The 23,880-nt window shown below is 51.6% G+C and overlaps 3 protein-coding genes across 24 annotated transcripts in view; 2 read left to right on the top strand and 1 right to left on the bottom strand.

The window, feature by feature from the left end:
* Rnf121 (ring finger protein 121) overlaps nucleotides 1-1,512 on the top strand; it is a 58,379-nt gene extending 56,867 nt beyond the window's left edge. For all 5 annotated transcript variants that reach the window (XM_021652012.2, XM_060367719.1, XM_060367721.1 and 2 more), the window contains one exon: nucleotides 189-1,512. In XM_021652012.2, coding sequence (XP_021507687.1) covers nucleotides 189-309 — 121 coding nt within the window. In that variant the 3' untranslated portion in view covers nucleotides 310-1,512. The remainder of the gene's footprint in view (nucleotides 1-188) is intronic.
* Nucleotides 1,513-1,661: 149 nt separating this feature from the next.
* Nucleotides 1,662-5,336, top strand: Il18bp (interleukin 18 binding protein). 11 transcript variants are annotated; one of them, XM_060367734.1, is made up of 8 exons: nucleotides 1,662-2,448; nucleotides 2,958-2,992; nucleotides 3,244-3,314; nucleotides 3,634-3,828; nucleotides 4,223-4,346; nucleotides 4,434-4,581; nucleotides 4,783-4,857; nucleotides 5,058-5,336. In XM_060367734.1, the coding sequence occupies exons 3-8, from the start codon at nucleotides 3,287-3,289 to the stop codon at nucleotides 5,124-5,126; spliced, it is 639 nt and encodes a 212-aa protein (XP_060223717.1). In that variant the 5' UTR covers nucleotides 1,662-2,448; nucleotides 2,958-2,992; nucleotides 3,244-3,286; the 3' UTR covers nucleotides 5,127-5,336. The 11 variants fall into 11 exon arrangements, with proteins under 11 accessions (XP_060223717.1, XP_060223713.1, XP_060223716.1 ...); XM_060367730.1 differs by having other exon boundaries at nucleotides 2,931-2,992; XM_060367733.1 differs by having other exon boundaries at nucleotides 1,662-2,503.
* Nucleotides 5,337-5,649: 313 nt separating this feature from the next.
* Nucleotides 5,650-23,880, bottom strand: part of Numa1 (nuclear mitotic apparatus protein 1) — a 72,804-nt gene continuing 54,573 nt past the window's right edge. For 7 of the 8 annotated variants that reach the window (XM_060367705.1, XM_060367700.1, XM_060367703.1 and 4 more), the window contains 14 exons: nucleotides 22,579-22,701; nucleotides 19,140-22,487; nucleotides 18,441-18,482; nucleotides 12,766-12,834; nucleotides 11,131-11,250; nucleotides 10,829-11,047; nucleotides 10,571-10,728; nucleotides 9,282-9,528; nucleotides 8,349-8,577; nucleotides 7,658-7,794; nucleotides 7,266-7,442; nucleotides 6,950-7,069; nucleotides 6,660-6,857; nucleotides 5,650-6,372 (listed from right to left, as the gene is read on the bottom strand). In XM_060367705.1, the coding sequence (XP_060223688.1) occupies nucleotides 6,361-6,372; nucleotides 6,660-6,857; nucleotides 6,950-7,069; nucleotides 7,266-7,442; nucleotides 7,658-7,794; nucleotides 8,349-8,577; nucleotides 9,282-9,528; nucleotides 10,571-10,728; nucleotides 10,829-11,047; nucleotides 11,131-11,250; nucleotides 12,766-12,834; nucleotides 18,441-18,482; nucleotides 19,140-22,487; nucleotides 22,579-22,701 (5,199 nt within the window). In that variant the 3' untranslated portion in view covers nucleotides 5,650-6,360. The remainder of the gene's footprint in view (nucleotides 6,373-6,659; nucleotides 6,858-6,949; nucleotides 7,070-7,265; nucleotides 7,443-7,657; nucleotides 7,795-8,348; nucleotides 8,578-9,281; nucleotides 9,529-10,570; nucleotides 10,729-10,828; nucleotides 11,048-11,130; nucleotides 11,251-12,765; nucleotides 12,835-18,440; nucleotides 18,483-19,139; nucleotides 22,488-22,578; nucleotides 22,702-23,880) is intronic. The other variant, XM_060367707.1, reaches the window with a different exon arrangement.

Here is a 23,880-nt window from a genome sequence, read left to right as displayed (position 1 = left end):
CCCTTGATTATCTGGGTTCAGCCTTTCATTCCAACGTGGAGAACTAAAGAGAAGCTGGGTGGCTTTTTATTTTTCTTGGGCTGTAGAGCAGCTTAACACTCTGGGCAGACCCAAGAAAGGTCTTCCTACCGTGCTGGATGAAGCTAACAGCTCATGCATGTAGCATTGGATCCTTAACATTCCAACAGCTGGGAGAGGCCTCATGTCATGTATGGGCAGCTGCTGGACTGGCTTCGCTACTTGGTGGCCTGGCAGCCTGTCATCATTGGCCTGGTACAAGGCATCAGCTATATCCTGGGCCTGGAGTAATCGGGAATCACATCGTTGGAGAACCCACCCCACCCAGCATGGACCTCAGGGCACTCTCCTTGCTGCCCACAAAGACTTGGGTGGGAAAGACTCAAAGGCACTTAGGCCACTCAGGACCTTCCCAGCTGTGTCTGGGTTGGGGGGGAAATGATGGAGAACCAGCCAGTGGGGCTGTCAGCAGCGGGGGATTTTTAAAAGAAATTATTTTGATGAATATATTTAAATTTTTTATTGTGGAGCATAGGAACTGTCCCCCACTCCTAGGCCTTCCCCTGCCTGAACAGGGCAGGGCAAAGCTGTGGTAGTGTAGGTTGGGAGAAGTCCTCTCCCCTCGTCGAGAGCACTGATGGTTCTCTGAGTGCTTCAGCCTCCCCTCTCCCTTCCCTGCCCTCCTCCAGGCTCAAGCCTGGCATGCACTCAGTGTCGGGGAGCTTAGACTGGTGCCAGGTGAACACTGAGTGGTGAAGGTCTCTTCATCTCTGCTCTAGAAGATAGGTGTTAGGTGTGACTCCGTTCCTTTATGTCTGGACACTAAAGGCTGGGTGTGGCAAAATCAGTGACTTCCAACTAGGGAAGCCCTGTGGCCTCAACATCCGTTGACATGTTTTGCGACAACTGGAAGAACGAGTAGCAAGCTAAGCTGGTCCTGAGCAGGGCTGTCAGGCAGGCTGTCAGAGCCAGCTCTGTCTATCTGGACTACGGGAGCTACTCTGGCAGCAGCGAGTGTTGCAGCTTCTGAGCAAGTCGCCTTCAGCCCGGAAGCGTCACCATGTGCCAAGGGTACTCTGCACGCCACCTCCCAAAGCCTGAGAGTGTGTGTGGTTGTGCATTCACATAGCAGACAGACAGTGGACCTCTGTTTCTGCCAGTCATCCATGTGTCCTCGAAGCTAAACGGGGGTTCTGAGCCCGGGGAACATCCCTGTGCAGCCCTGGTCGTCTGTGGCCTCTTCCTGGGCCTGACGATGAGATTGGTGGGTGGATAGCAAGAGTAAGGCCCAAGTGAATACTGGTTCTGAAAAGGGGCTTTGAAGCAGGCCTAAGCATAGTCCTGGGAGCCTGACAAAGGTGGGCGAGTTCATGGCTCTGCAGCACTGGGTTGCTAGGGAAATTTGGCCTGGCCCCTTTGAGGGTAACAAGAACCAACCAGGATCTTGTCGGCACATCTGAATAAAGCTCCATGAGCTGGGCTGGAAAAGCTGAACATCCATTTGCTTCTTTCTGCCACCTCTTTCCTGTGACCCCTGGGTTGTCTTGGCCTCTGGTGCCCCAGCTGAGAACTGGGGCCTGGAGTCATTGGTACTGTCTTTCCACCCATTCCTTCCCTTGGTGTGTGGCTCCTGTCCTATGGCATTAGGGGCCGTGAGGCTTCACCGGTCCCCCTTTGGACTGAGGTGGCACTCCATCCTCACTGCCTGAGACTGGTACCTTACTCCCCCTTCTACTCAGCCTGTCTCTTACTCAGCTGTGCCTCCTGTTTCCCTCCATCCTCGGGAATGGGAGCTGAGCAAATGGCCCAGGCTGCTTCCATGGTTCTCCTGTGGTCTCGATGGCTTAGGTGGAATGTAGTTCCTCTAGCTACACCTCCACCCATCCCCCCAACAGACTGAGAAACCCTAACTCTTGGGGCTCCTGGATTCTCGGAGTTTCCACTGCATTCTGCAGCCTGGAGGGCAGAGGGGGGGTGGAGTTGCTCCGAAGAGGGGTGGACATAACTACAGCTTTAGCCTCCTGCCTCTGATCCAGCGGTCTATCTTTATTCCTGATGGATCCTCCAAACCTGATCATCTCCCTACCTGTCGCCACCAGCTTCCCCTCTGATCACAGAATCCCACACCTCAGACTACAGCACTTAACCCCAAGTGAATGCACTGGTCCTTCTGCCCCCAGAGGTTCTGGCACAACATTCAGGGAGTATAGCTTTAGGATTTTGTCTGGTTCTGATTTTGTTCCTGCCAAGCCCCAGCCCCTGAGCTCCTGGCACCAGTGTTGGGGAACTACTTCCTGGCTATGGGTCAGCTCTCGGTTGGCTGGTGTACCAGACAGGGAAGTTGCTATTTCCTGTGGTGGGATTTTTGGGTCCCAGGCTGCTATACTGAGCCCTGGAGGTCGCAGAAGCTCTTCAGGGCTCAAGAGCCAGGTAGGGAGTATAGACTTAGCAGTGGACCCACACGTGGCTGTGGCCGTGTGTGAAGGTGGGTATTCAGTGATATAGCTGACCTCCGGGGGCAAGGAATGGGGAGACTGACAGAGGCTAAGATGTCAGTGGCACTGAGCGTGAAATGGTCAGGGATTCATTTTGGGGTTCCCAGTATCAATGAATATTGTCTCTTTGGACATTGTTCTGGAGAAAGTAAAGGCCCAATAGAAAGTTAGCTGTGAAGGCTGGAAGGCGCACCACGATCCTGACCCTAAGACAGTGCTGTGATCTGTCTTGCCCCTTAGGTGGCCTTAGTGGGGTAGGTGGACAGAAGAGCACTCTAAGAGCGTGGGGAGGGCGCCTGGGAATTCTGTCTAAGGTAAACATTGGGTCAAGGGGCAGAGCAGCCTGTTTGGGATTGGGATTCTGATTCCTAGTTAGAGTGAAAGTGAAAGTGAAATCGTGGCTGGGAGCTTTCCCAGAAGCTGACGGCAGCCTGCCCTTCACAGAAGGAGGACTGGCTGCTGAGAGCTTTGCTTCCCAGGTAAGTTTCGTGCCTTCTCCCTCACGGGTGAGACTGGGTTGGGGGACTGCTGTGTAAGTGCTCTGTGGAGCTGGTATGAGAGGAACTGTTACTAGGTAACAGCGGCAGTGTCTTCAGAGCCCAGAGCCCAGCTTGTGGCTAGATGGCTGCCCTCTCAACTTCCAGAGGCTCAAGTGGATGGATGTCAGCGACACTGCCTGAAGGAAGGAACCTGATATGGGGTGGGCTGACCTTTACTCACCTTTTTCCAGAGGAAGTCACAGATAGCAGACTTGCTTGCTCCTGACACTCATCATGACCATGAGATACTGCCGGACAGCAGGTGGGACATGGGGCCTTGTGGGTCGTTCTAAAAGAATGGCACTTGTGCAGCTAACTTGGCCATCAACCCTGAGTTCTGTCCAGCCCTTACTGCTCTGAGCTTCTCTATAGCCTCATTGGCTCTGCCTCCGTAACAAGGCTCCTTTGCCCACATTCAGCAGGGCTGAAGTGGGAGCTGAGGGGTCTCTATCCCCTCTGATTCCCGGGCAGAGCCTGGGAATATCTGGAGTCTGTCCTAACCCAAGTAGCAGCTTGTCTCTAACCAAAATAAATAGGTGCTAGGATGCTGAGCTTTAAATCTGTAACTATCTGTTCTTCAGACCCCAGTCCTTGGTGGGTCCTGCTTCTGTATGTCCCTGTCGTCATCATGGCCAGAGCCACATCTGCACCTCAGACAACTGCCACTGTCTTAACTGGGAGCTCAAAGGACCCATGCTCTTCCTGGTCTCCAGCAGCTCCAGCTAAGCGGTACCCAGCCCTGGACGTGACCTGGCCAAAGGAAGAAGTGCCACTGAGTAAGCAAGTGTCATGGGAGCCCAAGAAGAGAGAGCTGTCGGAGGCAGGCCGTGAACACAGGGTTCAGGGGTTGGGTAGACTTGTCAGTGTGCCTCCCAACTGCCAGGAGCCAGCTTGCCTTTTGGCCATTTCAGAGCACCATCAGCCTACATAACCATGCTGGACCTGGCATACAATCTTAGATACTGGGCACTGTTTTAGAAAACCTCCTGAGGAAGGAGGCACAGAAGTGGACGAATCGCATGAACCTGGGACATTTCCCTGCGTTCCTCAGGCTTAGGGAGGTCTATACCTTTTCCCTTTAACGTTTTCTTATGTAGGCCGGGCAGTGACTAAAGGGCTCAGGCAGGGTAGGGGCCTGTTTTGTTGAGTAACTAACAGATGTGCTCCTAGATGGATCGCTGACCTTGTCCTGTACTGCCTGCAGCCGCTTCCCCTATTTCAGCATCCTCTACTGGCTGGGCAATGGTTCTTTCATTGAGCATCTCCCAGGCCGGCTGAGGGAGGGTCACACAAGGTGAGGTTCACAGCAGTCAGGATGGCAGAAGGGAGGACACACACACCCCCCCCACAAGCCTCTCAGGATTCCCTTCTGCTTCTCTAGTCGGGAGCACAGGAATACAAGCACCTGGCTGCAGCGGGCCTTGGTTCTGGAGGAGCTGAGCCCCACCCTACGAAGTACCAACTTCTCCTGTTTGTTTGTGGATCCTGGACAGGTGGCTCAGTATCACATCGTTCTGTCCCAACTCTGGGTAAGCAACTTGAAGGAAGGCATCCAGGGAGGGGAGAACCTCTGCCATCTGGGGAGGATAGGACGGGCTTTGCCAGGGCAGCCTGTAAGCTAGCTGACTCCGCAGTCAACCAGAGGTGGAATGGAGGAACTTAGGACAGCAGTGAGGAAGGGCAAGACCTCCTGAGCTCTGACAGTGTGTGCTTTTACTTCCCTAGGATAGGCTGAAGATATTTCCCTCCCCTTCTCAAGAAGCCCTCTCCAGTCACAGCCCAGGACCCTCGTCAGCAGGGCCAGGGTAAGCATGAAGCCAGCCACAGCATGGTCTTGAGCCTGGCTGTCATCTACCTGGAAGGTGAAGTCATCACCATAGGCTGTCTTCACGGAACCTCAAACTCAAGCTTCATTTCTACCTGGACTGTCAGAGTAATCAAGCTCTCAGAATTCCTCCCGCTTGTCCCGGCCACTCAACGTTTCTAATGTCTTATTCATTCCCAGGGGTGGTCTGGAGCCTCTGAGACCTTAGCCGAGCAACAGGAGCAGGAGCTCCGCCTGCACTCACCATGACTCTCAGAAGCTGGCAGGTTTCCAACTTCGGCAGCATCCACACTCGGCGCTGACCACAACCTGCACTGGTTTCATTCCTTATGGATGGATGGTTTTATGTTTCTTTTTGACCCAGTGCACTGTTATCAAGGGATGGGACCATGGCTGCTTCAGATCACACTTTTATCTATCTCGGCACAGTCTGTCATGAATAAAGCTACAGCATTTCAACCTCTGATTTTTTTTTTTTTTCAGGCCCTAGTACGATCTGCAGGAACTCTGCTTCTCTCAGGAAGGAGCAGGGATACTGCCTCTCGTGCCAAATAGAAATTCAGAAAAACATGAGCCTCTGAACTGTAACAGCCCATTATAGTAGTTAGGACCAGGGGCCAGAAATGGAATGTGGGAAGATCCTGGAAAACGTGGTCCTGGGAAGGAAGATGAGAGAAGGGTGTGGTTTTAAAGACTCAGCAGAGCCAAAGACAGGCTCCAAAGAGTTGTGATTTTTCCTTCTTTCCCCACACTGACCCAAAGAGCTCAGCACTCAAGGGAGAAAAATAGACTTTATTTACAAGTAACAACATTTAGAAAAGATCCATCCCCGGCCCTTAAAAACCTTCCCACCGTTCCGTATCCCACCCCAGTGCAAGTCTGGGGAAGGTGAGGTGTGAGCCGCCACTGAAGGCTGCCCACTATCCCACCCCTGAGACCCAGGACCCATCTGTCCTGGAAAAAGAGCATCCTCCAGGCAGCTGCATCCTTGTGTAGATGGGAACAGGTAAGAGCAGAGGCTCCTACCAGCTCATGCCCAATGTTGGGCTTCAAGAGCAAAGGCCCCTGCCAGGCCCAGCCACCAGGAACAGCAGGAAAGCAGAGCCTGCTTCTCCAATGGTCCCTTCTAGGTCCAGAGACTAAGGAAGACTGTCTGGGCTAAAGAATCCAGCCTCAAATCTAGTTATGATGGAAAAGTGGACTTTTCTCCAAGAAAGGAAAAAAAAAAAAAAAAAAATCAGGAGGCAAGACAGGAAGAAGACCACACACTGTCCAAGCTCCAAGCCTCCTGGGCCAGCTCTGAAGGAACCAGTCAAAGTCCAGATACCAGGCCAGGGTGCAGGCAAGCATCACTGTCTCTCGGGGGCTGGCCACCGCTGGCCTGGAAGCTGAGAGAAGGCACTGAGAGGGACAGTAGAAGGAAAAGGACCAGGCAAGGTCAGTGCTGAGTACACAGGTGGGGCCACGCACTGATGTTGACTCTTTAATGCTTTGCCTGAAAAAGAGAAACAGTCACTTGGCCAGATTAAAATAAAGTCTTGTGTTGCCATCCTCTACTGGCTAGTTCAGAAAACCCCTGGCGGGGACCTGTTCCTCTGTGGGTTTGATAAACACCTATCTATCTAGGAGTTACTGGTTGCCAGCCATGCCTAAGAAATATGGTGCCCTTACCAGGACAAAGCGTATCTCTTCTTGCACCCCAGCCGCCTTCTCTGGTTTGGCTAAGCCTGCCTGGAATGCTGCCCTATAGTCTAGGGGACGGTCTTCCTTTGGTTGAGTTACCTTGCCTTTGGCCCGAGAGGTGGCAGCAGCAGCAGCGGCGGCGGTGGTGGCAATGCGTGGAGAGCGGCGGGTTCCACTGCGAGCACTGGGGGAGACCTTTGCTGGAGTCTTCTTTGACGCTGCTCGCCTTAGAAGACTATTTCCCAGCTTCTTGGGTGTGTTAAGGATGCTGAAGGCCATTGACTGGCGCCGGTCAGCCTGTGGGGCAAAGGTCGTCAACTTGCTACTTTGGGGCTTGGCCAGCAAGGCTTCTCTTGGCCCTCCCTTCTCCCGCTCAGTCCTGGACCAACCTGTTTAAGAACAGCTGGAGCTGCTTTCTTCTGGGCATCAGCAGCGCTGCTCTGCTTCCGTCCTTCGTGCCGGTCCCTGGGAGTCATGGGACGTGGGAAGCAGCTGGTGGCTTTCTTGGACTGTGAGGCAGAGGACAATTGGGCAGATAATGGTGAAAGGACATGCCTCCCCCAGCTCTGACAGAGGCCCTTCCAACTGTCTGCACATCTTGCCTTTAGAAAGAGACTCCCCTCCAATTCGCTAAGACTTGGTGAGCTGGTTCACAGACCCGAGTGCAGTGCCAACGACAACACACACACACACGCACACACCCACCTCAGGAGTGCCGGGGCCCTGGTGGGTCTCCTCAGAGACGCGTTTGCGCTGCTGCCGGGTAGTGATGCCGGCGCTCTCAGCAATCTGGGTTGGCTGCATGCTGGCTCGGCGCAAGGTTTCCCGGGGGTCTCCAGTTTTCATCTCCTCATCAGTGATGGTGGCCAGGCACAAGGAAGGCTGCATGGGACAAGAGGTACCAGTCAGTGGGCCCAAGCTGTATGGAGCAGGAACTAGGGAGGAAGCTGGATCCTTAAAGCTCCTTCCTTCCTTCCTGACAGATGCCAGCTATTCCATGTGGAAGCACTAGTGACCTCTGCAGTAGACCAAAGACCCAGGACAGATGACAGCTAGCCACCAGTCAGTGTGGGAGGTCGAGGGGCCCCGCGGCTCACCCTGGACTCCAGAGGATAGCAGGTCTTCAGGTGCGGTGGGCACACGCGGTTGCGCTGCTGCAGCTCTGCGATGCGGTTCCAGTCATCCAGCTGCTCAGGCTCATCCTGGCAAGTGCCCATGTAGAAGCTGTTCCTTCCTGCGAGGACAAGGTTGGGGTGGACGCGGCTGCAGTCACACACTGTCTGCTAACCTGACCCCACTTGTCGCCACTGTTCCCTCCCACCTTCCCGAGAAGCTTCAGGATGGGAACACAAGCGGCACACCGTCCAAGTCCTTTGTCTCAGAGGAGCGCTCCTTTGGGGGAGGACAGAAAAGGCCATAAGCAGAGGCTGTGGCATCTTATTTTCCTGCCGAGGCTTGGTACCCCACACCAAGAGAAACTGAGGGTCATGACTAGATACCCAGGGAGGGTCTCTAGAGCCTAAGGGCAACTTCCAAGAAGTTGCTGGGCAGCCAGCCTGGCTTTCCCGGAGGACCCCGCAAGGTTGACTCACACCAAGACTCTCTAGCAGCTGCTGAGCACCCCTGGCTCAGATTGCTTCTTTGCAGCCCTAGGACAGACAAAGCCCTGAGATAGCAGGGTTGAGTGAGGGCAGCAATCCTGGTACAGGGAGGTGGGAAGGAGGCCTGCCTTGCGCTTTTGAAAGCTTGCCTCTTCTCTATGCCAAGATCCACTTCCAGTCTCCTCACCTTGGGGGGCTCCACTGGACATCCTGGCCTGGGAGCGACGGGCAGAGCTTCGAGTAGTAGGCCGGTAGCCAGGCAGGCTAAGCAGAGCCGAGTTGCCATCCTCAGGAGAGCCCAAGCGGGCCAGAGACTGGTTGGAGGAGGTGGCTCGCAGGTTAGCCTGGGAAGCAGGGGCAGACTGCGTGCTGCAGAAGGATGAGTTGGCGCTGTCTGGCTCTTCCACGTCTAGTTTCTGGAAGAATGAAGTATTTCAGTAACACTATAAAGCAGCAAGACCTTCCTCTGCCCCAAAGCTCTCAGATGCCACTGGATGCACTGTTTCCACACGGCTTTAAAAAGGTCTTTAGACTTTGCAAGTGTGAGAACAGGCCACACTGCCAGAAGCTCCTGAAAGATGCTGAGGCTGCCGAGACACTTCTATCCACAGTATTTTGAAGGATTCATTGTCAGCCTATTTCAGAGGTAACAAAGCTAGGAAGTAGCTAGGCTAAGAGCCAGGGCCCCTACCTCCTGAGCTATCTATTTGGACTCAGCCCACAACCTCTGCTGTCCCTACGCCCAAGGTTCCTGGGGGGGTGAACATTATCTACAAATCACCTTTCCACCTGTTCTCCAGCCTCCTAGAAAAAAAAAGAGCCCAAGTCTAGGAGGTAGCAATCTACTGAGGGCCACACCAAGCTACATCCTGGCTCCAAGGGGATGCTAGAGACTCAGGATCAGCTGCTATTTCCTATATTCTGCTCTGCCTTCCTGTCAGGCAGGTCCTGCCTTTCTCTAGAAAAGAAATCCAAAATAAGTCCATGCCCTCTTTAAGATAAGCTCAACTTTCCCGTCTGTACCTTATGGGCTTGCGGGTCCTCCTTGAGTGTTCCCGACTGATGACCCTTGGGTAGGAAACGGTGTTCATACCCTGCAGCCCCACACCCAGCAGCTAACCTTGGTCATGGTGATGTTGATGACTTGCGTGGTGCGCCGGCGAGCAGAGCGCGTCTTGCGGCCAGAGTCAGGGAAGGCATCCCCTGGAGAGTCCAGACTGCTCTCCAAGGCGGCCTGGCCCCGAGGAGGAATGGGCGTGAAGTAGAGACTCTCCAAGGACTCCACTTTGGAGGGCAGGCGCTGGGAGGTGGGCGAGGCCGGCTCTCCAGGGACACTGGTGCCATCCGGCTGGGTATGAGGCAGCTTGCTATAGAAAAAGCAATTTTCTGAGATGCAGATCCTGGGCTAGAAGATATCACGTCTGTCCCCATGCTCCGAAGTGAGTGTTTTTACACTTATTACAGGTAAATGTGGTAAAGGACACTATCACTGATCTTGCAGAGACACCAAAAGGGTGACTTAATTGGGGCTGCTTAGATCTCTGCCTTAGCCCAAACCCTGCTCTCTAGGCCAGACAGCCATGGGCCCGGACCTCCTCCAGATGCCACAACTTAAACCCCTCTGCCTATTCTTCTTTCTCTATCTTCTGGTTTACTGAGCATGGGCACCTTCATGGGTTGCCCGCCATGAATGTGTGTGATTTGACCTCTTCTATGACACTCAAGCACAGTCAACATTTTAAGGAGCTGTCTTAGCTGCACACCTCTCCCTGCACACTCCCTCCCCTTCGGCGTGTCTCACCTAGATTTTGACTGGCATACGAGAGATGCTGCAGAGTGATGAAGAGCAAGGATTCACTCCAGGCTGCCAGGTTCAAACCTGAGCTCCATCAGGTGGAAGCTCAGGCCAGTGGCTGCCCTCTAAACCCCAGTTCTATCTGTTTAAGATTTGATATAATGAATATAGATGGTTGCTAGGGGAAAAATGAAGTTGAAACTATTCTAACTACTCAGAACACTGGCACACAGTTAGTGCCATACAAATGTCTGATAGAAACAGTAACTGTACTTCTAACCTTGACTTCAATACTGTCAGGAAACTCTAAGATGCAAATCCAGCCTTGCAGCCCCCAGTTTCAGCACTTCCGAAGTTCACCAGTCTTTAGGATCAAGTCCAGTCAGCCTCTGGGCTCAGGCCTACTTGGCCTCACATTACAGGCTGCTCCTCCATCCCTGCACACACCTGTATCAAAGCTCAAAAAAAAATTTCTCCCGAGGCCTTCCTAACTGTTCACTTCTTTCTCACTTCTACTGTGCCCTAAGCAGACATGTGTCATCATACCAGAACCACAGGCTAGAAGAGCATGCATTCAGTGAACAAGCATGAGGTAGAGAGGCATGTCTCCTGACCTGGCGACACTGCACGGGGTTCCCTCCTCCAAGCTCAGATCCAGGCTGTCAATACTTAGGTCCAGCTGGGGTTTCACTTGAGGCTCGCGGTTCTTTAAGGCATCAGTTGCCACCTGGAACTTGCCCAAGTCTCGAAGCTGCTGGTCTGCATGGGCAACCTGGGAAGTTAAATAGAGGCCCAGAGTAGGGGTGGACTTGGAGAGGGGATGGGCTGCAAGAGTACAGTGGTGAGGCGCCTCTGTGTAAGTAGATGCTTACCTGTGCCTCCAGGCTGCGCACCTGGGCAGTAAGGTGACGGCAGGTCTGTTCTGCCTCCTTGGCCTTCAGCCCCGTCTGCTGCAGCTCCCGGCCCAGACGGTCAGCTTCAGCCCGAAGCTCCTTATTCTCCTTCTGTAGCTGCTCCAGGTCTTGAAGCTGCTCCTGCAGCTCTTGGTTCTGCTGCTTCTTGGCATCATAATGGGTCTTGGCTTTCTCCATCTGTGTGGACAGACAGGGGTGGGTGGGTATGGCAGAGCATAGTCAGGAAGAAGGGCAGAGCAGGCCAGCTCCTGACCCCTCACCTGTAGCTTGTAATGCTCAGCTGCCTGCTCCTTCTGGGTCAGCTGGGCCTGCAGCTCATTCAGCTGAGCCTGCAGGCGCTGGACCTCCTGCTGGCTCTCACCTCCCTGGGCCTGGAATGCCTGCAAGGCCAATCAAAAAAAGGAAACTCTGGTTACTCCATGCAAACCCACTGGCCTGGTCTTGCTGCTCAGGCTCCACGGGTACCTCAGAATCCTCTCAGGACATTCAGGGTCCCTTAGGCCAACACAGATATCCCCAACTACAGCATACAAAACAATTACATTCTTCTTCCCAGGGCCTCCTGTGGACCCTTTGCTGATCATCCGCTGGCTCTAATGCTTCTCACAGTTCTGCTGACATCTAGAAGCCCAGGCACCAAGTATCTTACCCCTGTACAAGTACATTATCTCCCAAGGAAACAGAAACTGATCTTCAGAGAACACCCTGGTGTAGATCACTGTGGGAGACAACTGCCCGTGCACCCTCAATGTCAGAAAGCCACTTCTCCTGAACACTCTAAGAAATAATTTTTATCCTTGTTTTAGAGGCGAAAAGAGTCTGGTCAGAGATTTAGGCAAAATGTCCAAGGTAACACTGAGTATAGTACAGTAAGAAATGAACTTGGAAGTCCAAAGCCTGTGGAGGCTGGCTCATTTATGATGCCAGAACTGGCTCCTATGGGGACCACAACTCCTCAAGTGCAGGCACACCAGCAGCTGATTTCATTCATTACCTGCAATGTCAGCTTGGTTGGCTACAGGTACTAGGTGGACATATCTCTCTGCTACCCCTCCTATAGCTGCTAAGCTCATAACAACCCCTAAAAAGAACATGACAGATCATGGACAAGGAAGCTGAGCAGGAAAACTGAAGCCCAGAGCTGCTCTACCTGGGAACCTACAAATGTGCTACACAAGCCCCAGTGGTGCTGGTGCCTAACCCTTCACCTTAACTAGCAGACGGGAAGCTTAGCGCTACAAAAAGTAAATGCTAAGCAAAGAAGGTAACAATTAGAAGAATGGAGAGTTTTACCTGCACTAGTCATCATGGCACATGCCTAGTAATCCCAGTATCTCTGGGCTGCATAACAAGACCCTGTCTACCCGAATCCTCCCAACCCCAAAAATATTTTTTAAGAAAAAAGATGCATTATAAGAACGAGTATTGTTGACATTGTCAGCCCTTGAGTCAAACTACTTAGAAGGGTGTTGTTCCATAGAACTTTCTGGGACAGGGGATTTGTCCTATCCTCCCTTCCTTGTCATTAGACACACATCTACTGACTGGGAAAATGTGGCTAGGGCAACTGAAGAACAAAAAACTTTCCCCTTTTTTTGAGGTGCTGGAAAATGAACCTAGGGTTTTCCGTGCACCAAGGAGGTGCTCTACCATTACGCTGTACCTATGCCTTGGTTGCGCATTTATTTAATTGAAAAGCATAGGTTGCTGTAATAGAAGGCCTTTCTGTGAGAGTTCCGTAAAGACAAAGTTTCTGAGGCCCAGGATGGTGTCCTGGGCAACCAGAGCCCTACGGTGCTCCTGTCTGGCCCAACACTAACACAGCCCAAGGGCTAAGAGAAGAAGTTGTTCTACCCTCTCCTTCTAAGGCAGAAGACAGGCCTATCCTATCGTACCTTTAGCTTCTGCTGCTGCACCTTGCTGGCTTGGTCATACTCTGACAGCTTCTTACTCAGTTCTTCCACCTGAGGGGCAGAAAAGAGAGAACACAAGAAGATTGAAGATCCCTGAATGTAAGGGCTAATCTTGGTATCCAACTTGAACACATCAGCAAACCGCTACATTCCAAGCAAACCCCTCTGAGGGATTTTTCTTGATTTTTCTTCATCTAAGGTGGGAAAACCCATCCTGAATCTGGGCCACACCCTCCGGTGGCAGTCCACATAAAAGGACACATGAGAAGACAGCTTTGCTCTTTGCCCGTCTGCCCCCACTCTCCGGCTCTGGGTGTGTCCTGGAAGAATTACAATCAAAAGTTGAGTCCTAGCCTCAGCAGGTGCTAACAGTTAAATTAAGGGCATTTATTGGCTAAGGAATGGGCTCCTATAATTTGGGATGAACCTACAGAGGCTGTGGACTTCAAACCCTCAGTTCTGAAGGGCTTATCTGACCAGAAGTAGTAGTCTCCCCACTGCTAGAGCTCCTCTCTGCCTTTGCCTGACAAACAAGCAGCAACTTGCCAGGCAAGACAATACTGTTGTTTTTCAGGTGGCACAGCAATAACTTATAACCAGACTTAGGCTAATCAGGATCCTACAGGGTCATTAGAAAGTGTAACCCATCAGACCTAAATGACTTTGCTAATTCATTTAAGTACTAAGTCTGTGGAATTTGTGTCGGATGGATTTAAAAGTATGGATAATGGTAGAAGGAACATTAAGCTGGATCAAACTGAGTTTACTGATATGGACCCATGGAGTAGAGATTCTAAATTTAGTATGAAAGCTTGTAGTTTAAAAAAAAAAAAAAAAGGTATCAGGAGTTTGATGAAGTATTTGTCGAACTGAAAAGGAGCTGTAGGTGCCTGACCTCCCTTGGCTTACTGTTGATGAGTATATTAGAGCTCAGGGAAGTTGCAATGCCTGAGTGGGCACGCTGTGTAAACAGAGCCCTCCCAAGGGGAAGGCCCAGAAGACATGCCCCTCACTAATCCTGTGAGATACAAAATGAGAAAAGCAGCAGCATTTCAAAGAGCTTTGTCATCTCTTTTACTTTTGCTAGATCTTAAGAGTTGGAGATGCTGCTGCTCAGCTGGATAAATTAAATGCTGGTTTAACCGGGCCCAGGAGTAGGAGGAGCCAGGTGGCAGCACTGAACTGACAAAGGTGGTCATAGGTGGTCGTAAGAGGCAGGCGGCACAGGTAAAATGATATTTATGGTGCCGTGACTTGTATGGAACTTCGGTACCGGGTAATAATCAGTCATGGTGTTTCCAGGGATCTCCTTTTATTTCATGTTTCTTAGGATCTCCTGGAAACAGCATTAACTCAGAATGAGTACCCAATAGAAATAGGGTCTTTTAGACCCCAGAAAGTCTGGCTGTCTCCTTTCCCCAGTTACTCTTGTAAAAGGATACATACATAATACATACATTACATATGTGTATATATATATATAATTACATATATATGTAGAGAGAGAGAGAGAGTAAGAGAGCCTACTATATTTTCTTGTTTGCTTGGTCAGCATAAGCAGAAAAATTCTCAGACAATGAAAAAAAAAAAAAAAAGGCTAAACTATTATAGCAAGAGGGAGTCTTGGCCAGTTAGCCAGACTTGAGGCAGTGTGCAGACACAATCCCTGGAATGAAGGGATGGCCAGGTGCTCTGGAGGAGAACCTTCATGAAACACAAAGAAGATTTACTGTTAGCCTTTCTCCAGTCCTTCCCCAGAGCGATCTACAGCCTTTTTTTTGCAAGGGTAACTGTACACTAGGGAAAGGGACAATCAACAATCAGACTTTCTGGGGTCTACTGGATACTGCTTCTGAACGGAGGCTGATTCCAGGAGACCCCAAGAAACACTGTGGCCTTCCAGTTAAAGCAGAGGGTTATGGAGGTCAGGTGATTAATGGAGTTTGGGCTGAAGTCCGACTCACAGTGGGTCCAGTATGTCTCGAACTCATCCTGTGCTGTTTTTCCAGTTCCAGAATGTATAACTGCGTTAGATAGACTTAGAAGTTGGCTGACTTCCCACATGCTTCCCTCACCTGTGGAGTGAGGCTATTATGGTTGGGAAGGCCAAATGGAAGCCAGAGTTGCCTCTACCAGGGAAAACACTGGACCAAAACAGCTTCCCATCCCTGAGGGCTGACAAACCAGTGCCACCATCAAGATGCAGGGGGAATGGCTCCCATCACATCTCCCTCTAACTCTACCTGGCAGTGCAGAAGATGGGTGGAGCATGGAGAAGGCCATCTTAACTACTGCAAACTTAAGTAGTAACTTCAAACGAAGCTGCTGTACCAAGCATGGTGGCTTACTCGAGCAGATGAAACATCTAGCACATGGTATGCAGCTATTGCTCTGGCAAATGCCTTTTTCTCAACACGCCTTTATCCATAGACCACCAGAAGCAATCTGCTTTCAGTTGACAAGGGCAGCAGTGTACCTCTACAGCACTACCACAAACACAGACCTCTCCAGCCCTGTGTCCTAACTTAGTTAGAAGGGATCTTGGTCATCTGTCTCTTCCTCAAAACATCATAATGGTCCACTGTATTGATAACATTATGCTGACTGGACCAAGTGAACAGGAAGTAGCAACTCCTTTGGACTTGTTGGTAACACATATGGGCATCAAAGGACAGGGAAAGTTAAAAGGGTCTTCTACCTCAGGGAAAGTCTTGGGAGCCCAGCAGTGAGAGGCATGCAAAGATAATCCTTCTAAGGTGAAGGATAAGTTAGCAACTGACCCTTCCCACCCAAGAAAGCAGCAAAATCATTTAGACAGCCATACACCAAGTGGCCTGGAAAGGTGCTCGCTCTGAGGGGGCCCAGCACCTAGGGCGGCTCTTCAACAGGTCCAGTGCAGACTGCTCTGCCTACCACGTGGACCGTATGACCCGGCACATGCGGCGGGACTCGGGGTGTCGGTGGCAGACACAGATGCTGTTGGGGCCTACATGTGAATCCTTGAGGAGCCACCTTTGGTATTTCGGAGCAAGGTGCTACCATTATCTGCAGAGTAAGTGTTCTCCCTTGAGAGACAGCTCTTGGCTGTGGAAACTGAACATTTGACAAGGAGCCTCCATGTTATCATGAGACTTGAGCTGCTCATCATAAGCTGGGTTATTATCTGACCCACCAAGCCATAAAGTAGGATACGCACAGAAGCTATCTTTTATCAAATGGAAGCACTATCCATGTGATCGGGACTAAGCAGGTCCTAAAGACACAAGCAAGTCACATTAAGAAACTGCCCAAATGCCTATGGTTTTTACTCCCAAGCGAAGCTATAGCATCATGAGGTGTGTCCTGGGACCAACTGACTGAGGAAGAGCAGACCAGGGCCTGCTTTACTGATGGTTCTGCACGTTACAGGCAGCACCCAGAAATGTACAACTGTAACATTAAAAGCCTTTTCTGGGACAACCCTGAAAATCTGCAGATAAAGAGAAATCTTCACAGTGGGCAAAACTTTGGGCAGTCCACATGGTCATACATTTGGTTTTAGGAGAAACGGCCAGATATACAACTTCAGATTCATGGGCTGTAACCAATTAATTGGCTGGATGGTTGGAGACTTGGAAAGAGCAAAGCTGCTGAGAAAGACATCTGGGGAGAAGTACATGACTGGACCTCTCCAAATAGGCAAAGGGCGTGAGGATACTTGTATCCTATGTAAATGCTAACCAAAGGGCGACTTCAGCTGAGGAGGAGTTCAGTAATTGAGTAGATAGGACAGAATCAGCTTCTTTTCCCAGCCATTCCTGTCACTGCCTAAAGGGTCTATGAATAAACTGGTCTTAGTGCGGAGATAGACTGTGGACTCAATACCACAGGCCTCCATCTCCAAGGCTGACGGCCGTAGATTCTGATGAGTACCAGATCTGCCAGCAGCAGACATCAACACTGAGCTTTATCCTTACTGGAGTAGATACTTATTCTGGTTATGGATTTGCCTTTCTTATACACACACACACACATATTCATTCTGAGTTCTGTTCCACTGACTAAAACACTGGAAGTCTAGACTAATCAGAGGGTTTACCCTGACCATTATTATCCTCAGACCCTTTCTCTGACTTCTACATAGGTAAAAGCTGCCATCCAAAGGTTGCTGGGGCCTGATGTGGCCCCAAATAGATGTTGCCAGGACCACCTGCCCAAACTCATTCCAGCTCTAGTCTCCAGCCACCACAATCAATACCTGACTCTTCAGAGTAGCCATCTCTCCACATCTCTACTGACTCCTATTCCCCAAGCCCAACCTAGAAAGGCTGGGGGCAAGAACAGAGAACCTGTGGGGTTGGAGAGATGACTGAGTAGTTATAAGCACTTGAAGTTCTTGTAGAAGACCCAGGTTTGATTCCCAGCTCCTATATACCAGCTCAAAATGGACTACCACTCTAGTTCCAAAGGATCTCATAACCTTTTCTGGTCCCTGCAGGCACCAGGCATGCATATAATGCACATACATACATATAGGCAAATTCTCATACACACAGAATTAAAACAACAAAAAAACAGAAAAGGACACTTACTCTGGTACTCTAACAGATATTGTCAAATTATATTCATTTCTCCCTCTTCCCCCAAAATGGCCAAAGCAAAGCTCCCAGACCTCTTCCCAATCTCCAAGGGCTGTTAGAAAGATGCTAGCAGCATGGCCGCTGTGGTTAGCATTGGGAGAAGAGAACGCTGGAAGGCAGGAGCAGGGTTGCACACTTGCGTGCATGACCGTGTGCGCGCACAGACACACAGACACACACACACACACGCCCCTCCCCCAACTACCACAAAGAGGAAGAACAAAGGAGGATCATAGCAGCCACAAGCACCCCCGCTTCCTCCAGGCATTCTGGGAGCTGAGACACGAGCAGGCAGCAAAGGAAGAAGCAACAGGCTCCATTGCTAACTGCTTGCTTTCTGATTTGATCATCTCCATTTCTTAGAATGTCTGCAGCAACTAGGAAGGGGAGTAGAAAAAGTGTTCTCACTGAATATCAGCTCTGTGGCCTACTAAGGAGAGAGAACAGAGATGCCTGAATGGGAAAGGGGGAGAGAGAGGGATGGAAGCTGGCAGACCACTTGGCCCCCCTGGGGAAGGAAGACCCCTCCTACTTGTCTCAATCTTAACTTCCCGTTTCAGAAAGCTCCATATGAGTGAGGCTCTGGGATGAGGGCCCCGAGAGCTTGTCAGGTTCCCTCACTTCCAAGGGCAGCCTCATCTGTCACCTTCATACCTTGGGTAAATCCACACTCTGTAGGAAAGGGCAATAATCTAAACAAGGCCACACCTGTTCTTCCTCTTGGATTAGTCTCCCTAACTCAGAACAGGATTTGAGAGGTTTTGAAGTCACAAGAAGTGGATTGGTCACCAGTGCAGGTGAAAGATGAAGCTATTCTCCACCTTGTCTCTGATACATGAAAGAAAGGGCAGAAGGGGAAAGGCCGACCTGGGATGGGTAGGATGAGGCCCAAGGCCTGGGCCTTGATTCCATGGCTTGACCCTGCCTTTCACAAACAGTTCACAACAGGAGCTGGCGGAGCAAGCTGCAGCCGGGGTCATGCACCAAGACTGGTCACCGCTTAAGCAGCCAGCACTTATGAAGAACCCCAGGCATTACCTGCTTAGTCTGCTCTCTTTGAAATACCTCTAGTTGCTCCACCTGTGCATGGGGGAGAAGCAATGGAGACAGTGAGATGGGGCCACTGCCAGACTGACCTCACTTGGGCTCTGATACTTCTTCCAAGGACTCTATGTGGTCAGCATGAGGGCAGTGAGAAGGGGGTGGGGAGAGAGAGAGGAAGGAAAGGGCAGCTGGAGCCAGGTAACAGGATATATTATGCCTGTGATCACAACACTTGGGAGGTGAAGGCAAGAAAAATCAAGAGTTCAAGGCTAGCCTGAGTTACATTAGACCTTGTTTTAAAACACCAAACAAACAAAGCCAGTTTGCCTGCTTCAACCTGACTCTTCAGAATCAGCTTTCAGAAGAGGCCATAGACATTGCCCTTATTGGGGTTGGGGTGGAGTGGCTGTGGGAGCTCAAACAGGGTCTAGCTCGTAACTCCAGGTGGCCTCAAATTCACCATCTTCCTCAGCCTCTCAAGTGCTGGAATTGCAGGCATACACGACCACAGGCTGCCTTTAACATTCTCTTTAGGACAAAGCTGGGCGTCTACTTGTTACTTTTCTTTTTCTGCTACTCAGTGAATGAAGGCAGGCAGACTGGCTACTGCAGTATAGACCTGGGGGGAGGGGGGAGGAGGGAGGGATGAGCGGAGGGCTACAGAATGTGGAAGACATGGGATGAACACTTTACCTGGGCAGTGAGTCTCTGCCTCTCTTCTTGGAACCTCTGCCTCTCCTCTAGAAGCTTCACCTTGGCACCTTCGTACTTAGCAGTCATGACCTCCAGCTCCCGGGTAGTGCTCTGTGCCTCTTGTCGCATTTCCGCCAGATGGGCCTCCGCGTCAGTGCGCACAGCTGCCAACTCCTGGACATACTTCTCCCTGGCTTGATCTAGCTCTACTTCCAGAAACTGCCGGCCAAGGTTAGCTCGCTCTCCCAGTCCCCGGTTCTCCTCTGCCAGCAGGCCATGAGCCTTCTTCAGCATGCTCAGCTGCTCTGCATAGCTGGCCTTCTCTGCCCGAAGCTGCTGGGCTGCTCGCTCCTGCTCAACAACCTTCTGCCGCAAAGATCCTAGCTCTCCAAGCTCCCGCTGTGCCCTCATTAGCTCTGCCCGAAGCCCACCAGCTGCCTGCTTGCTCTGCTCCATCTCCTCCCTGTGGCGCTTCTCGGCCGCTGCCTGTTCAGCTTGCAGCTGCTGACAAAGGTGCTTGGCAGGTAGCAACTCGCTTACCAGGGCCTGTGTGCTGGTATGCTCCAGCTGCAGGGCAGAAAGAGCTTGCTCCTTTTGAAAGAACTTCTCCTGCCAGGCCTTCAACTCTTGGCCCAGTTCCTCAGCTCGCTCTGCCTGTGAGGCCAGCTCCTGCCTCAAATTCTCCGAAACCACTCGCTGTTTCTCTACCTCCTCCCGGAGGGTCTGTACCTCCTCTCGCAGAGCTGAGCTGCGCTCGGCTGCTCTGGCGCTATTGCTGGCTGTTTCTACCTGAAGCAAGCGCAACCTCTCTTCCAGCTTCTGGCTCTTCTCTGATTCAGCTACAACCAGGCGCTTTAACTCCTTGCTCTCCCCCTCCTTCTCTAGAACTTGGCGGTTCAGGATGGATACCTCCTCTTCCAAGCTGCTGATAAGACTGCTTTTTCTCTCAGCTTCCTGCTGGCCCCGAGCCACCTGGGACTTCCACTCTTCCTCAGCTTTGCTATGGTCCTGGGCTTTGGCACGGAGGGCTGCCAACTCTCTTTGAGCTGAAGCTGAGGCAGCCTGGCTATGCCCTAGCTCCCGTGCCTTCTCCTCCAACTCACCCTGCAGTGTCTCTAGGGCTTTGTCTTGCTCAGCCCGGGAAGCACGCTCAGACTCCAGGCTGTGAGTCAGGCCTTCAACCTGCTGCTGCTGCTGCTGACACTGCTGCTCTAGCCTGCTGACCACTGCCCGAAGCGCCTCCAACTCAGGGCCTGGTGCTTCTGTCTCTCCAACTGTCTCCAACTGGGTTCCTGGGCCAGAAGCATCTTCTCCAGTGGTACCCCCTGCACGGTGCTCTTTTTCTTTCTTGACTAACTGTGTTTTCAGTTGTTCCAAAGTCTGCTGAAGCTCCTTCAGCTCTGTTCTTTGAGCTGCCTCCTGCCCACGAAGTTGGGCAAGCTCCTGGTCTTTGCCTTCCTTTTCAGTGAGGGCATGGGCCAGTGATTCTTTCAGAGCAGCAAACTCCACACGCTGCTCATTGAGGGTGTTCTGCAGCCTCACCTCAAGCTCTGCCTTGGCTGCTCTCTCCTGAGCCAGATCAGCTTGGGCCTGGCCCCGCTCCTGGGTCAGGCGTGCCACCTCCCTCTCCTGCTGTCCACGTTCCTCTTGCTGCTGCCCCTGGCTCTCCATCAGTGCTGCCCTCAACCTCTCCAGTTCACGACCCATTTGCTCAGCTTCACACTCCACAGCCTTCAGCACTGCTTGTGTACTGCCAAATGGCCGTCCCTGCTGTTCTTCGGCCTCTCTGATTTCAGCCCTTGGCATCTCTTTGAGTAGCTCAGGTGAGGCTGTGTCCTGCTGCTCACCTGCCCTGAGCACCAACGCCTTCAGGCAGGCCACCTCCTTGTTAGTGGCAACCATCTTTTCCTGCAGAAGAGAGAGATCATCTGCCAGCTTCTGTGCTCTGACTTCTTTCTCTTGGACCTGCTGGAGGGCTTTGGCCAGGTTGGCATAAATCTGGGCTAGCTGACTCTGCTGCTGGCCCTCACTGCGGATCTCTACTGCCTCCTCTCGTGCCTCGTGGCCTGCCTTCCCATGTTCACCCTTCAAAGCCATTAACTGTTCCTGGAACATGGCACTATATCTTGCTTCCTCTTGCTGTCTAGCTTCAAACTGCTTCTGCCAGCTCTCAAGCTCCCTGATGAGCTGCTCACACTCACGCTTACTTCTGTCCTGGGAGGTTGCGGCCTCTGCCAGCTCACGCCGCAAGACTTCAGTCTCAGCCTGATGAGCCTCCTCAAGCTGCTGTAACCGGGCCTCCAGCCCCTTTCGCCCAGCCTTCTCTTGTTCTAATTCCTTCTGTTCCTGCTCACGCTGCTCCATCAGACTTTGGGACTCTGCCTTCATCTCAGAAATGCAGTGCTGCTGCTCCTCCAGGACATCTGCAGCCCTGCGCTTCTCCTCCTCAAGGCTGCCTTTGGTAATCTTCAAAGTCTCCTCAAGGGTCTGAAGCTGCTCTTGGAGCTGGGCCTTCTCTTGGACCACTTTTTCTGTCTCAGTTGCTTTTTGCTGCTCAGCCTTCAGCTGGGCCTCTAGCTCTGTCACATGAGCTTGGGCCTGATGTTGTTTCTGGTGGGCAGCTTCAATGCAGGTATGGAGTTCTTCTATCTTTTGGCTCAGTTCTGCCTTTTCTTTCTGGGCCTGTGTCACCAAGGTCTGTGCACTGTCCCTAGCCTCATTAGAAGCCTGAAGTTGCTGCTGCAGACTCTCTAGTTTGGCAGCCTTCTCCTTCTCCAATGTTTCCAGCTGCTGGCGAGCAATATCCCGTTCCCTTAGAGAAGCCTCTTGAGCCTCAACAACCGTGGCCAGTTGCTGAGCATGATCCTGCCTGGCTGCCTCCTGCTCCTTGGCTGCCTCTTCCAATTGCTGTTCCTTCAGCTTTAGGCTGTTGCTCAGCTGCTCCACCTGCTGGCGGAGGCCCTGGGTGGCCTGTTCTTGCTCTTGTAAGGTCTGTAGCATCTGAGCCTGTTCCTTTTTGGCCTGTTCTTTCAGGCTGACCAGTTCTTGATCCTGCTGCTGCACGGTGGCATTGAGTGCTGCCAGAGAGGCCACCTGGGCAGTGAGCTGAGCCCCCTGAGCCTGGGAGGCCTGCTCCAGCTCCTCTTTGGCCTGGCTGAGGTTGGTGACGGAGCTCTGCAGGTCAGCCATCAAGTTGGCCAGCTGCTGCTTTTCTTCTTCAAAGCGGCCCCGCTCAGCAAGCAACTGGGCTTCCTGTTGGCCACGTTCACACTCTAGCGTCTCTATACGGGCTTGGAGCTGGGTGTTGTCTGCAGCAAGTTTGGCTGCCTCTTCCTTCAGGGTTTCCAGCTGTTGGGATCAAGAGACAAATGGGGATCAGTGGAACACCAAGAACCAACCCCACCAAATTGCCTTACTGGCTGATTCTGTCTATTCCTACCTGCAAGGCGTCACCCAGCACCTCACCCTTCTCCTGGGCTGGGCTCTCCCCCAGTTGAGCTGCTCGGTCTTCCAGCTGGGAAAGCTTTCCCTGAAGGATTTCATTCTTCTCTTCAAGACATTTCTTGGAAAAAAACAAGAGAGCCGTAAAAACAGAGAAGTGGAATAGTCATCTGACTACCACATGGATCCTCACCTCACACACATCAAGAAAGTGGGCTATGAAAGAAGTGGGAAATAGTAAGAGTTGGAGAGGACAGGAACTCCACAAGGAGAGCAACAGAACCAGAAAATTTGAACACAGGGGTCTTTCCAGAGACTCATACTCCAACCAAGTACCATGCAGGAAGATAACCTAGAACCCCTGCACAGATGTAGCTCAGTGTCCAAGTGGGTTCCATAGTAATGGGAACAGGGACTGTCTCTGACATAAACTGATTGGCCTGCTCTTTGATCACCTCCCCCTAAGGGGGGAACAGCCTTACCAGGCCACAGAAAGATGACAATGCAGCCACTCTTGATGAGATCTGATAGACTAAGATCAGAAGGAAGGAGAGGAGAACCTCCCCTATCAGAGGACTTGGGGAGGGGCATGTGTGAAGAAGGAAGAGGGAAGGTGGGATTAGGAGGGGAGGAGAGAAGGGTTTATGGGTGGGATACAAAGTGAATAAAGTGTACTTAATAAAAGTTAAAAAAAAAAAAAAAGAGAGAGAGTGGGAGACTTAGCCGGACATGGTGACACAGGCCTGTAATTCCAGCACTCAGAGAGGCAGAGGCTGGTGGATCTCTGTGAGTTCGAGGCCAGTCTGGTCTACAAAGCAGGACAGCCTAGGCTACACAGAGAAACTCTGTCTCAAAAACAAAAACAAACAAAACAGAGAGAAAAAGTGAGACTCGACCATCTTATTACCTAGCTCTCCCTTTGCCCTGACTCCAAAGAAAATCCTCAGAAAGCAGTGTTTTCATCTGGGAGTGAGGAGGGCTACCCCAAAACTAGAGAAACTGAGACATGTGGATCAAGAGCTCCGAGACCAACACTGGCTCCAAGACCCTGTCTCAGAGCAGCATCAACAAAAAGACACCATGGATCTGAACCTCCTCAGAACCTGACTTTCTACTTCAGTTCCACAGATGAACTAAGTCAAAATGTGCAAAGCTTACTCCCAATCTCCTTACCATGCAGCCTTCCTCAGACAAGCCTTGATCACACACTGTCCAAATGCTTAAGAAATGGCCTGGGCAACTACACCAGCCAAGCCTCATCTGACCCACCTCTACTTCTACTCAACGGTGGAGACAAAGC

The sequence above is a fragment of the Meriones unguiculatus genome, chromosome 14, assembly GCF_030254825.1.
Source record: "Meriones unguiculatus strain TT.TT164.6M chromosome 14, Bangor_MerUng_6.1, whole genome shotgun sequence".
Taxonomy (NCBI): domain Eukaryota; kingdom Metazoa; phylum Chordata; class Mammalia; order Rodentia; family Muridae; genus Meriones; species Meriones unguiculatus.
Note: the sequence above shows the minus strand (reverse complement) of the source record. Positions and strands in the feature narration are given on the sequence as shown.